This window comes from Prunus persica, chromosome G8, assembly GCF_000346465.2.
Source record: "Prunus persica cultivar Lovell chromosome G8, Prunus_persica_NCBIv2, whole genome shotgun sequence".
Taxonomy (NCBI): Eukaryota; Viridiplantae; Streptophyta; class Magnoliopsida; order Rosales; family Rosaceae; genus Prunus; species Prunus persica.
The window spans coordinates 172,982-187,690 of NC_034016.1; the positions used below are offsets into that span (position 1 = coordinate 172,982).

Sequence of the window (14,709 nt, forward strand, 5' to 3'; positions counted from 1 at the left end):
GTCGGGTCGGGGTGGTGGTGGGGTCAGATAAATACATGTGTAGGGCCAAAAAGGTCCAAAAGGATTTTGCAAATAAGAGTTTATTGGTCCAAGAATACCGAAGACCGAAGACCGAAGACCGACTTTTGTTTTCCCATAGAAATTAAATACGATTATAAATATGAATTAAAAAGAAAAGAAAAGTGGGAAAGTGGGAATAGAAAAGGAAACAGAAGGCGAAGAAAAATGAGGAACCGCCATACGAAACCTTGGGATTTTAGAATTTCTCCTTCTCTCCTTCTCTCCTTCTCCTTATAAATAAGACTCGTAAATAAAAAAAGTAAGAAATAGCAAAGCAAAAACGCAGCAGTTGAAGAAAGATTTACAAGAAGCGCTTTCCCTTCCTCCCCTCTTGTTTATCTAGATAGATTAATCTAATAGTCTTTATAATAAAAAGATTGTAAGACTGATTTATTATTAGCGACCGATTTCCCTCTCCTCTCCTCTCGTCTCTCTTCTTATTTATTTATTTCTTTATTTGTGAATGTGTGTGAAGAAGTTTTGAGAGAGAGTTTTGAATTTAAAACACAACAGCAGAAGCAGAAGCAGCAGCAAATCAGTAACAAAACTAAACACAGTACCAAATACGAAACCAGATCTACTATGGTCATGACCGAGAGACCTTCTAAGCGGCTCAGGAGGAGGGTGACCGCTGATCTCCCGGACTTTTTCACCTTCCCTCAGCCCCACAGCGACGTCGTTCCCCCACAGCCCTTCCGTGAGAGCGTCCGCAGCTTCCTCATTCGTCACGCGCACGTCACGTGCCCATCCTCCTCGTTGTTCCCGTCCTTGGTCACCTCACAGATCTCGCTCCGGGTCGGGCATCCGGGCGACCCGACCGCCGTTCTTCCCTTGGACGTCGTAGAGGAGGACGTCACCCGCTCCAGACGATCCGTCTACTGCGACCAGTGCCGAGTCGTTGGTGAGTCCACTCACCCACTCTCTCTCTCTCTCTCTCTCTCTCTCTCTCTCTCTCACTCATAGACGTAGATATACGTACGTTCAGATGGATGCTTTGCTTTACTCTCACTCGCTTTTTTGTTTTTGTTCGTAGAATATGTATTTTTATTTTGAGCTTTGGATAATGTTTTACGTTTGCTTTCTTTGACAAAAATTTTACGTTTGCTTCCTTTGACAAAAATACAAACAATAGGTTGGAGTGGGCATCCGGTGTGCAAAAAACGATACCATTTCATAATAAGAAGAGGCGCTGGGACTTGTGAGACTGAGATTCCCTTGCACCAGCAGCAGCAACAACAATACAACAACAACAACAAAAGTAACAACTGTTGCAATTCTATGAGTGCGACAATGGAGGATACGGATGATGTTGAAGAGTGGGCGTATCTTCAACTTCATGATAATACTCATCTTCTCCATGCCGTCATTCACTCCAACGGCTTTGCCCACCTTCTAACCCTCAACGGCAGACAAGGAGGCTCCACCCTTCTCTCTGGCCGTCACATTTTGGATTTGTGGGATAGGCTCTGTCAAACCCTCTCTGTCAGGTCCATAATTCCTTCCTTACTTGCCTTTACTTCAAGCCATTGTCAAAATTATAATCATTCTCGTTGTTATAATTATTTTTTGATTGAGATATAAATGGGAAGTGATACTGAATTGCATTACATGTTTTGAACTTGAACAATGAACAGGAAAGTTAGTGTGATGGATGTTTCGAAGAAGTATGGGATGGAGTATCGATTGCTGCACACAATCATCAACGGCCATTCTTGGTATGGAGATTGGGGCTATGAATTTGGTGCTGGGAGCTATGCTCTCACTCAAAATTCTTACCACAAAGCAGTGGATACCCTGTCCAGCTTGCCTTTGCACCCTTTTCTATTCCAACCGAGGAGACCCCGGACTCGCATGCAGTCTGTTATTGCTTTTTACCAATCTTTATCCGACACCCAACTCCCAACAATCAAGGATCTTTTTACATACATGTTGAGTCTCATCCATAGATCTCGCAAGCCCACATCGTGTAAGAAACCCCAGCATCACACTTCCAATGCTTTATGTGCATGGACGGCCAATGATGTCGAACATGTGCAACAAGCTATGATCAAGCTGCTACTTGCAGCAGTTGGTGTTGGAGAGGATAGCTGGGTGTCAAAGCGTGCCCTCAGGGCCGCATTGTACAAGAGTTCCTCTCCAGAGCTTCTTGATTACAGCCTTAAACACCTGGGAGGGAAGTTGGCAGCCAATGGTATGGTAATTAAGGCCCGATGCAGTCCCGCTTCAATTGATGTAGAATACAGGTAAAGAGACCAGCATTGTTTGGTTCAATTGCTTTTGTCAACTTATACATGCTTTGAGTCCTGACACTCATTATGGTAACAGGCTTGAGCCATTGATTATTGGGAACGTTGATGGATCCGAGGATTTGAATTATCCATCGGAAGAGCAAATCCTCTGTGACCTCAAATTTTTATATGATTCCATTATCCACCCTGACACCATGCTAAGCTATACACCTCAAGCGATGAGGGAACGTGTTATTGACGCAGCAACTAAGCTTCTCGATTGCAAGCAATTTGTGAAGGACTACATGCCTGATAAAATGGCAGCGGAAAGCTCCTGTGGCATTCACCTCTGGTGTCATGTGGAGCTTTCAGATGAACCCAAAGATGATTTGGTCCTGCCTCCAGAACTGATTGTCTTGCCTTTGAATGCAACCGTTGCTGACCTTAAAAGGGAAGCTACCATGGCCTTCCAGGAAGTATATGCCATGTTTAAGAGGTTTGAAGTTGAGGAATTGCTTGAATATGGCTCTATAAATGATTCATTTACAGTGAAACTTCTGGTTGGAACATGTGGCTCGATTCGTTTAAAAGGGAGATGCCCTGCAAAACATGGGCTTAACCGTTTCCGGATGGAGAGAGGACTTGAAAGCTGGACCGTTGATTGCACATGTGGGGCCAAGGATGATGATGGGGAGAGGATGTTGGCTTGTGATACATGTGGTGTTTGGCAGCACACAAGGTGTGCCGGGATTCATAGCTCTGATGCGATCCCTGCAAGGTTTGTTTGCATGAGATGTGTAATCTCATACCGCAAGAAAAGCCAAAACACCAATGATCCTGCCAAGGAAGCTAATATTAGTGTCCCCTTCTCCAACACAACTTGCAGAGCCAAGGCATCTGCAACTGATAGTCCAAGCGTTGCATCAAACATGAACATGACATTTAGTGTACTTTGATTGTAATATTAACCTTATGTACATATGACATTTGGTAGGGGGCAGATTTTTTCACGTTTTAGGAGTTCCTTGCGAACTTTGCCCCATCGCCTCATTTTGAGGGGAGTTTTTTTTTGTCTTTGTATATAGCTCAATGAAAAAGAAAAAACAAATATTTATTGTGTTACTAAAATTTTCAGTCCTGGTTACTGATCTTGAAAAATGCAATAGGTACAGAATTACCTCTTCATTGCCCTACTCTTTGATCAGAATTCTTACCTGTTTTCTCGGGCTGTCTTAAGAAAACATTTCTAGCTTCTAAATTAGTGACATGGGGTTCTGTCCTAGAAAGAGAAAGGTGTTTAACGGCTGTGCAAAGACCAGTATACTTGGTAACAACTTGTTTGTACACACTCAGCAGCCTCTCCACATCTCCAATTGTCAAATCCCCAGCTTCTTTGTCCATATAAGGGTAATTTGACGCACCTGTAGTTTTCAATAGAATGTTTAGATGGAATATAACAACCAAAAGTATAACAAACGAATATTTCTAATGGTTTATACATTTATCTGCATAGTGTTGGATGGAACATAACCAAATAATTTTATACCCTTCTATCCGCATACCTAACTCCTATTATTTAAAGTTCATATTAGAAAAAATTATTACTTAAAAACAAGTAAAAACGAGAGGGAAAGAACAATTGAAGTTGCACATTATGTCTCTTTAAGGGGACAACTCGATGGCTAAAGTCATGCGGTTCTCTCACAATGGTTGGTATTGGTTGCATGTATTGTACTATGTAATATAGAAAGGAAAGAAAAAATTATACTATATAGGCTTGTGATTTGATGATGTTCAATCACAATGCATTATCTTAGTAATCCTACACCAATTAAAATTATCTGGCGGATTCAAACACCACAACTAAGGACTGAAGAAAGGGTAACCTTTAGGAAAATTAACAATATAGTTTGAAACTTACCACTTGTTTCTTTATCATGTGATCTTGCTGAAGGGCCAGGATCGGTCTGGCCTTGCGAGGTTGTCCTTTCTTCCAAAGTGGGCGTGGCTTCCTTTTCTGTCTCTTTATTGGTCATTCTTGCTGCTTGCATGCTCTCTTCAAATTCGATTTCATCGATAGAAAGAGATTTAGCATTTAACTCAAAAATAAATGTTTTGGCTGAGACAAGATTGGTGAGGTAATAGGCTGCTTCAGACACAAGTTTTGTCTGCCTTCGATATAACTGAATGAATTTGAGGTTGGAATGCAACTGTGGAGGATTGGCCTGTTAGTACAAAGACAAAAGACTTAGTAACTTGTGATGCAGCACAAGGGAAATAAAGCTACAGCTAAGGGGACATTTCTTCTAAGACTTGAAATGATTCATCAACATCAAACACCAAATTCTTAATTAAATAACTCAAAAGTCAAAACAAGTGCGAACACCTAAGGCACACGAATATAGATGTAGCTATGAAGGATTCTATCAGACTAAGAATTATTAATTTGTTAATAAGCAATGACTTCTTATTTAACTTTTGGTACAAGAATGCCACAACACATAAGAAATGCCACTAATTTTACTATAGTAATCTACATGATCCTGGACAGTAAGAGAATATTATCCAATGACTTAATCAATTTGTATGTGGTAAGAAAAACATTATTCTGATGTTGCTAAAAAGACGATCAATATTAAGAAAAGATCATATTCTAGCGCACACAGCAGGACCAAACAAATGAACTAAAGAAAAAGAGAGAAGTTTATATTTCAGGCATGTGAAGGCACAATTTTCAAATATAGTATCACATCAAACTGTTAAAAGTTGAAAAACATAGGAACCATAGTTAACAACTGGACATGATTAATAGAATGGCTTATTACCAAGGAGAGCTTGCCTTGATCATAACATATATAAGGACAGGAAGAAAGTCATCAGCTCCTGCCAGTACATGATTTTCTGACATTGATGCATTCAACAATAAATTGTTGATGACCTTGCAACAATTCATAACACACAGAAGCTTCTCACGAGGGGCTTTGAAAGCATTAATTTTCTGCAATTCTTTTTCTGCAAGCTGAATAAAAAGAGAATTATGTCCTTGCTGCTTATCAGGAATAAGTCAAATATCTTCGTCCAAAAAAAAAAAAAAGAATAAGTCAAATATCAATGTAAAAACGAAAACAAGAAAGGATGACTTAAATTGATAACAAAAAAACAAAAGAGTGAAACAAACTAAAGCAATTATAAAACACTTTTACGAATCTAGTTCTCTGAATGGCCATTCGTCTTCATAACACCAATCTATTCAACAAACATCTGAGAGGGAGGAGGCTATTATCCAAGATTCTACACATTATTCAAACCAACGAAGTTCTTTTAAGAGTATTTATTATCTCCAACTAAATGTAATCGATAACTTATTTGTATGCATCCGTGGAACGAAATCATAACATATGTCACTTTTAAATAAATGTATGCTACGTCCTGTTTGTAGTCTAGATTTTACCTCTCATGTATGTGGTTTATATATCTATAACGTGTGACACACAAAGTGATCCAAAAGTACAAAGTGAGAAATAAGCACCATCCCTCTACAAAGTAATAAGGGGAAGGAAAAAAAAAGGAAAGAGCAGTAATATCCTTTTTGCTTATACGTAACAAAAGGTTGAAATCAAAAGCTGTTACAAGTTTGAACCTAAGCTGCAAACATATACATGTGCTTAACTTAAAATTTTGAATTCCATATTATACACATTCTTTCATATTTTAGTTGTGTGCAGGCAGGGAAACAAGGCTGTTGTTTTGGTGTTTTTAGTTCATAAAGGGAATCAGACCTCCTCTGTTAAAAAATGAAACAATTTCAGTTCTAAATACTACCATTTCTCAGCAAATGTTGTCTACTGAACACGGTCACTCAAACTGAAAACACAAGGTGAAATAATCAATCTTGAACTGGGAAAAATGATTATTAAGTTTCACTTTATTCAAGGTTCCAGGTAGCTATAACCATTGAGATAGAAACTAAAACTGTGAGCATAAATGACATGTCTCTTATGGTCAATTCACGTTTTCAAGAAAAGCAAGCAAAACCAAGCATGTGGCTGGAAATCATCACCTTAGAATATAATGACTCTACTATAATGTATCGCATCACATCAATGATAACATAACCATGAAACTAACAGCACTAAATCTAAAATTAAAAGCAATGTACTAAGCACGGTATTGGTATAATTAAATGGAGATAAATATAAACTAACTACCAACACAGTGCCAAAAATAATTTGCACTCCCCAACAATCAGATTAAATGCAGCAAGCATACCAGCCATGAAGCTTCATTGCGTAGAACTGCTGGAATATCCAAATGCTCAGGCTTCAAGAAGGTCTGCAACAAGTGTATTTTCTGCGAGGTTTCAAGGTCAATCTTTACATCCTCGGGAGTAGAAGAAAAGGTCCGGGAGAACAATTTTGTCATGACATATTTCTCCAAACCCTGCAGTAGCAATTATAGGAAAACACAAATCTAACTGAATATCTCACATAAAAGTACAAATTGGTGGTACACGCTACATTTTCCTCCCTTAATTTTAATCACATTTGGTTCTTACGCTGTGTTTTTTGTTTGGATAATAGTTTAACTAGTATGAACTAGAAAGGAGGGAAAGGGAATTCAATGATCAAAAAAGGAACTTTCTTTTTTCGGGTGAAGCTAATCGTCAGAATCTTAAGAAAACCCACATAAACTAAACTAGATCCATCCACAGTGTTTGAAACAAGCATCGAGAAGTTGACAAATAAGAGCAGGCAGAGAGTACCTCCATTGCACAATCAACCTCCTGATCAGTGGCACCTGCCCACAATGGATGATCCCTAATAGCATCTTCCATTGTTGTGTAGAAATCTTGAACCTTTTTGCCGTCATTTTCAGGGTTGGCCGCGTAAAACGAAAATGAGACAATAAAGCTAACGAAGAAAAAAGAAAAGGGATACAGTCTATGAATGAAACCAAACAATACAAATATGTATGAGTATGAATTAGGGTTTGAGCTCTAAAGTACCTTTTGATGGATCGGACGAGATCGAGGGAAGCAGGGTTTCGCATTCGATCGAGAAAATCATAGAAGATAGCCGAAGAGGATGAAGATCCCTCCATTCTCTTTGAACTCTTTGATTGATATGAAATTGAGACCAATTTAGACGAGCACTGCCGCCAACAACACCATAACCGGCAATCTCTATCTGGAGAATTTGACAGAAACAGAGTATGGAGGTGGAAGAGGGTAGAAGAAGCAGCATAGTATAAGTCGTTAATAAGACCGACAACTGTTGGAGAGAGAGAGGGAGAAGAAGGAAGAATGGTAGGTTTGGCACGTGACCCCCACGTTTTTCTTGCTGGTTGCTTGTTGTTAAGGGTTAAATACTGTATGGGTGAGCATTATTACCGAAAACCTGATCAAACCGGTGGAACCGGACTGGTTTTGACAGGATTTGTTCTGAATTTTACGAAATTCGAGATGAATTATGTGAAAATTTCCCGACATCACTCCGATGTCGGGTCCACTTCTAAAACTATATCTTTTTTCCCAAAAAGGAATAAGAGCACGAGATTTTCTACCGAAATTTCGGCAGAGTCTCTCCTGTAAACTGAATATTCTCCAAATTTCAACCTGCACAAAATTCATAATTTAATATCCCAACAGGCAACACGCACAATATAACTTCATGCAATTCACATAAACGGCTTTCGGCCTTCAAATAACTCGAAACAGAACCGCCAACAATGCTCTTGAATCAAATTAATGCATTAAACAGTGCATATAACAAACTCAAACTTATTTATGAATGCCTACTGAAATCAACATAGAATAACTTTTTAATCAAGCCTCGTTTCTATCCGAATTTCAAGACCAACTACAAATTCAGCACCCCCACTCACTAAAACAACATAAGTAAAGTTTAGCCCGTGGCTGTACCAAGGCACTACCCTAGGCTACCTACGTACCCTTACTAAGGGATTAAGCCACACGTAGTTCTTCCCACTAAAATTCCGATTCCAAACACATACAATACATTTATTCATCTCTCTGGTAATCACAAAATCTCCCCATAGCCGGAACATCCAACGCCACGTATGAGGTCTGTCAACATGCTGGATAATCTACGCCACGTGTGACCTAACCATCACATAATCTCCCCCATACACCAAAACATCCAACGCCATGTATGGAGTCTGTCCTCACGCCGAATAACCTACGCCACGTGAGACCTAACAATCACAGGATCTCCCCATACGCCGGAACATCCAACGCCACGTATGAGGTCTGTCAACATGCCAGATAACCTACGCCACGTGTGACCTAACCATCAAATAATCTCCCCCATACGCCGAAACATCCAATGCCACGTATGGGGTCTGTCTTCACGCCGGATAACCTACGCCACATGGAATCTAACAATCACAGGATGGTTCATACAGTATCAATATCCGGGGAGGTACATAGGGTAGTGCGTATAGCACTTCAAACTAACATTCTAAACTATTTTTATACCTTTATAAATATATATAAATATATATATATATTAATTTCTAATATTGTCTAAAATCTAGCATCCCATAAACCCCTCAATTTAAAATAATAAATTAATATCCTAATTCCACATAATCAACATAACTCAACAACGCTCAAGACCTGTCACTAGGGTCATTATAATCTTCCTAGGGAGGTAAAAATATTTCGGAAGACTCACGGTCAACCAAGAGTCAAATTGCCCAAACTTGGTCAAATGGGCCCACGGGACCCACAACGTCCAAATTTTGATCCGAAAGTTCCTATGGTTCTACAAGGTTCAGGATACATGTCCTGCAAGTTTGGTCCCAATCAAACGGTCTGATCGCTTGCGATCGCACGATCGGACGTTTATTGTAAAACACAAACTTCAAGTTATTAAATTGGAACATCCGGGGCACCGATTCATGATCCGTGAATTCCTACACGATCCTAGAAATGCCTAGATTAATATATATTAAATTCAAAGCTATCCACGGTTCAAACCTATCGAACCCGGATAACGTACAATAGGTGAAATCAGTTCGGGGTTCGAACGTCAACCAAATTGGAATCCGAGCATACCTACGCGCTCAGGACAACAAGGGGATTGCATCGGAACACAATGCCCCTTTTCAATAGTGCCCACGCGCCGGCAGCGCGTGGGTGTCCAAAGAGATAACGTATCGCCGGAAAATCTCAAAACCACGGCTCAGGACTCTTACCCTAGGTATAACACCCTATTTGGAACCACTTTTGTTCTTAGACCTACCCCAAAAACTGACCGAAAGTAGCCGGAATCGCTATCCCAAAACCGGCCCAAAATCCAATTTGAAAATCAAGCTACCTATGCTCAAAATTGATGCAATCCTACCCAACCATCAACTAGATTATGAAGAATAGGTAGAAATCCATACCTAGGTAGAAATCCATACCTTACTCGTCCAGTTTGGTGGAGAATTGGGAGAGAACGAGCGGCAGGAAGTTTTGTCAAAAATTGGCGCAAATTCGCAGTTTTCTGGCAACAGGACGACGGCTTGCATAGGGAGGAGGCTGGGGTGTGACGGCGGAGCTGGACCGGTCCTTTTGGCACCGGTCATGGCCTCTGGTGGCAGCTGCAAATCCGACCAGGGGGGTTTCACGCAGAGGGAGGAGAGCGCGCGGAGGGGGAGAAAGTGAGAGAGAGAAATCATATTTTTATTAACTCTCTTTTCAAAATAATTACGATCGTGCCACTGAGTTTGTTTTGCTCGTAACTTCTTTGTTACAACTCCGATTCGAGCCTACCGCATGTCTACGGACTCGTCTCAATACGACCTACATAACCATACCACTCATTGTCTCAAAATCTTACTGGATAATAAAATGACCAAATTACCCCTACCAAGGGTAGATTCATAATTTCAATTAAATAATTTAAATATAAATTAAATTTGGAGTCGGCGTGTTCAGTTTTAGGTGGTTTGATTTGGTTTTTATATTAAAAATTTAAAAACTAGCCGAACCGGCTTTGAACCCGATTAGACCGGTTTTATTTTACTGCGAACCGCTGAAAATCGGACCAGACCTAGTATTTTAATTATATTATTAATTAAAAATAATACACGTGTCAGCGGATGATTAGTGGATTGTATGGCATATCCTACTCATTCCTACACTAGATTGAGATTCTGCTATCAGGGCTTTTTTTCTTCTTGCAGCTACAAACGGGCTGGGCTGCCGTAAAGAGCAGATGGATGAAATTATCCCCTATGCCTGAGTTCAAAGATCAAGCTCCAAAAATAATTTGAAAGAATAGAGAAGCTTTAGGAAACACCTTGGTTACCTTCACCAATGAAAATAACAACAGCTTACAGATAAATTTTCTAGCTTAGCATGAGAAGCTTGTGGCATGGGAGCAAAATTATCATGAGTTTAGCACTGAAGAGAAAACTAAGTGTTCCTGGGGGGAAAATGGGTACTAAGGTAGGAGATGAAGAGTTTGTAGAGATGTTTGGCTGAGAATAAGGAAAAAGAGAGGAATGGGTGGCTTGAGTATTATGTCCGGCAGCTTGACAGTGACTCTGTCAAATGCTAGAGCAGCCTGCTAGAAGGGGGGAAAATGGGGAGGAAGATGAACAGAGCACGAATTTGCTGGGTGTTGCAGGTGAAAGAGGAAGTTTGCTCTCTGAAATGTGGGTTGTTTTTTTGGTTGGGTAGAAGAGGCCTTCTTTTATAGCTGCTGAAAGCTATCTTTTTTCAAAAAACCCTAGTGGTTTCCATCCAATTTGGCCAAGCTTTTTCCTTCATTTCTCCTTAATTTCTTTGACTTATCCTACTCTAGCAAAAATCTCCTCTGCCCAATCTCACAAAATCAGAGATTTTTAGGAGCTCAATGCTCTTCCCGCAGCAGCCTTTATGGAGAATTCCTATTCCCAGCCATCTTCTTCCTTCATTTTCCTTCCTTCTTCCATGGCTAGGTCTGATGAGGGAAAGAGAATGGGCATATATGCTTGTTCAAAGAGGGGTTCTCCTCTGCGCGCCAATATCCTTTGGTCCATTGGGTGTCGTGTGCTTGAAACTTGCTCCCTTCCCATGTGCTGGAACCTCCCAACAGCTTTGTATAATGGACCTTCAGACTTCCCCTTCGTGGCTTTTGTTTTTCCAGCCAAGTGCTGGGGCTTTTGTGGCTCATTATGGTAATTGTATGGGCAAAGGTGAATCATTAAGTAAGTGGGCTTTCTTTATCAAACGTTTGGGCTTTTTGGTTGAGTCAATAGGCTATTTTGGTTGGGTTATTTTTGTTTGGAGTGATGGGCTATTCTTTTCTCTCTTGTGCTCACCCACATGTTTGGGCCTATGAAATGGACTTGAGTCTCGAGGCTCCCAAGCAACCCGGGACTTCCATTTCTCAGCCCATCAATGGGCCTCATGACAATTTATTACCATCCATACCACAACCCACTCAAGCAAGCTCCGGGTATTTGAGTGGCTTGGGCCCACTTAAGCTTATGGCGTGATTGGGTACGGAATAATAATTCCTTACTTGACGTGGCGTGTCGCTTGGCATGCTTCAATTTTATCGTCCTTGAATAGGGACACGGTGCTTAGTTTAGCATGGGCTTGTATTTTATAATATTATCTCAGTCCTTGGCATGACAAATTATTTATTTAGCATGGCATGTGGACTATGACTTGTATATGACGAGCCTTCATGTACTCCGATATGTAACTTTTCTTAATACAGTATCATATTGGACCGAAAACTTATTTGGGCCCAACCATAGACTTTTTTGGGCCTCAACATCTGCGAAACCCTAAAGTGATCTGAAGGGCTTCGAATTTTTTTCACTACTGCGCCTCTTTCTTCCTCTTAGTCTCAGTCACCTGACTCTCTCGCCTCTGTCTCTCTCAATCACTCTCGCCTCTGCCTCTCTTTTTTTCCAGATTTTCTCACACGATCTCTCAGTCACTCTCTCTCTCTCTCTCTCGTCACTCAACTTTCTCGCCTCTGCCTCTCTCAATTCCTCTCAAGTTCCTCTCTTCTTCTTTTTTCCAGATTTTTCTCACTCGATCTCTCAATCACTCTCTCTCTCACCCGCTCTCTCTCTCTCTCTCTCTCTCTCTCTCTCTCTCTCTCTCTCTCTCTCTCTCTCTCTCTCCCTCTCCCTCAGCCTGTTTCTCTCTCTCTCTCTCTCTCTCTCTCTCTCTCTCAGCCACTCTCGCTCTCTCTCAGCGGCTCTCTCTCAGTCTCTGTTAGCGACTCTCTCTCAGTCTCTCTCGCTCTCTCTCAGTTTGAGGTATTAATATGTGTAAACCCTAATTACAAAAATTTAGGGATTTGACCATTTTTGTTAATTCTATTTATCTGATCTGACTCTGATGTGATTTTTGGTGGACATAATTGATTTTGGGATCATAGGAAACGATTGGCTTGCTCTAGGTAATTTCTCTTATTTGGCTCTGTTGTTGTTTGATTTATTTCTGGTGGTGTTGTAATTTCTGGTAATATCTGGGATCATAGAATTGATTTTGGGACAAAAGTGATTTTTTTGTTGCTGTTTGATTTATTTGTGGTTTTCAGTTGTTGTTTTATTTGTTATTTTTGGTAGTAGTTTTATTTGTTATTTGTGGTTGCTTTTTTATTTGTAGTTTACGCACAGAAATTATTTATGTTAGATATTGAGTAACAATTTAAGTTTAATGATTATTGTAAAATTGCATTTCGGATTTCATGTCATTTAAGCTTTATTTGTGACATTAATAATTTAAGCTTTATTTGCGATTTCATTTCGGATTTTGGAAAATTACATCATTCAATAATGTGATTTGGTAGATATTGAGTAATAATTTAAGTTTTATGATTATTGTAATGTCACACTAAATTTGGCACCAATACACATAGGCTAAAGGCATAAATAAGAGGTTAAAAAAGTGGAATTATTAAATAATGTGATTTGGAAGATATGCAATATTTGTATTTTGGTTGCTGCTTTATTTGTAGTTTACAGAAAATATTGATGTTAATGCTTATTGTTTTTGGTTATTGAAGCATTAAATATTTTTATTTTCGTTGGGTATTATTAAGTTAATGGAAGGAGAATCTGAAACCCATGTTTCAACTAACTCATCACCACCATCAGCCCTTCCACAATCAGCCCCTTCACAATCAGCTCCTAGCATTTTAGGAAAAAGAAAGACTTGTAAGAGTGATTCGGGGGTTTGGGATCATTTCACAAAGATAAAGTAGGAGAATGATAGTAGTGAGCCTAGACGCATATGCAAGTACTGTAAAAAGGACTATGCTGTAAGTTCTTAATAAGCTATAAAATCAAATATACTAACCTTGGTTCTCAGCTGCCATTGTTCAGAATAATCGTAGGAATTAGAAAGATCTTCTCCAAGAAACCAACACTGTATGCTTATTCTGATGGGTGAATATCTTATAGCTAAAACGTGTGTTGTTGGTTCTGGTGGGAGCTCTCTATTTATATGCATATATCTCTTAGAGTTTTGCCCATCAAGGAACTCTAAGAGATGTCCTTAATGGGCAAAACTCTAAGAGATGTCCTTAATGCAGTAGATATTGGAGTCTCAATCCTAATAGAATTAGGAATCCCAAAGGCTTTAGATTTCTATTTAACATATTATCCAAAGCTGCTGGTTGAGTAAGTCTTTGAGTTCTTGATTAACTTGGAGTCCTAGCAATTTCTCAATAATTAGAAGATCACTTTAAAGAGTCAAAGACGTATTACCATCTTACATATGCATGTGATGGTAAAAGGAATGGCACATCCACTTTGTGGCACCATTTGAGAAGCCAATGTAAGAATTCTCCATTGAGATATGAGAAAAAACAAAAAGTCGTATCTTGTTGTAAAAGTTTTTGTGTGGAGCCCACTAACTATTCATTTGGAGACTTTGGGTAACGTTTGTCTGCAACTTTCTCTTATTGTACATTCACGGGCATCATTTCCTTAGCCTATAAATAAGCCTTTGCATGTACACCTCCGAGAGAAGAGAAAGGGAGAAATGGAAAGAAACAAAGAAGAGGAAAGAGAGAAGAGAGAAGAGGAAAGAGAAGAGGAAAGAAAGAAGGGGAAAGAGAAAAGAGGAAAGAGAGAAAAGGAAAGAGACAAGAGGAAGAGAAGGAAGAAAGAGGAAAGAGAGAGCAGAGAGAAATTCTCCTAGAGAGAAAATTCAGTGAGCCACACATATTGTAAACACTAAAGTTGTAGCCCTATTATTTTACATAGTGGAAAAGTTACTACTGCTGCTCTCCGGGGACGTAGGCATAGCCGAACCTCGTTAAATACTGTGTCTCATCTACTTTACGTGCAGCTCAATATTCGCACATATTCCAGGTTATTTTATAACACGTTATCAGCACGAGAAGCTCTCAGGTATAATTTTTGTGCTGCACTATTATTTATACTACTAACCATTATG

The 14,709-nt window shown here is 39.6% G+C and overlaps 2 protein-coding genes across 2 annotated transcripts; one reads left to right on the forward strand and one right to left on the reverse strand.

Moving 5' to 3' along the window:
- LOC18767895 (PHD finger protein At1g33420) lies at positions 1-3,410 on the forward strand. The gene is made up of 4 exons (XM_007199653.2): positions 1-961; positions 1,193-1,547; positions 1,695-2,303; positions 2,386-3,410. The coding sequence occupies exons 1-4, from the start codon at positions 643-645 to the stop codon at positions 3,242-3,244; spliced, it is 2,142 nt and encodes a 713-aa protein (XP_007199715.1). The 5' UTR covers positions 1-642; the 3' UTR covers positions 3,245-3,410.
- Positions 3,379-7,591, reverse strand: LOC18767083 (vacuolar protein sorting-associated protein 9A). Its single transcript, XM_007199827.2, has 6 exons — positions 7,294-7,591; positions 7,051-7,198; positions 6,558-6,728; positions 5,128-5,307; positions 4,210-4,513; positions 3,379-3,709 (listed from the first exon to the last, which is right to left on the reverse strand). Exons 1-6 carry the CDS (start codon positions 7,386-7,388, stop codon positions 3,471-3,473), a joined length of 1,137 nt encoding a protein of 378 aa, XP_007199889.1. The 5' UTR covers positions 7,389-7,591; the 3' UTR covers positions 3,379-3,470.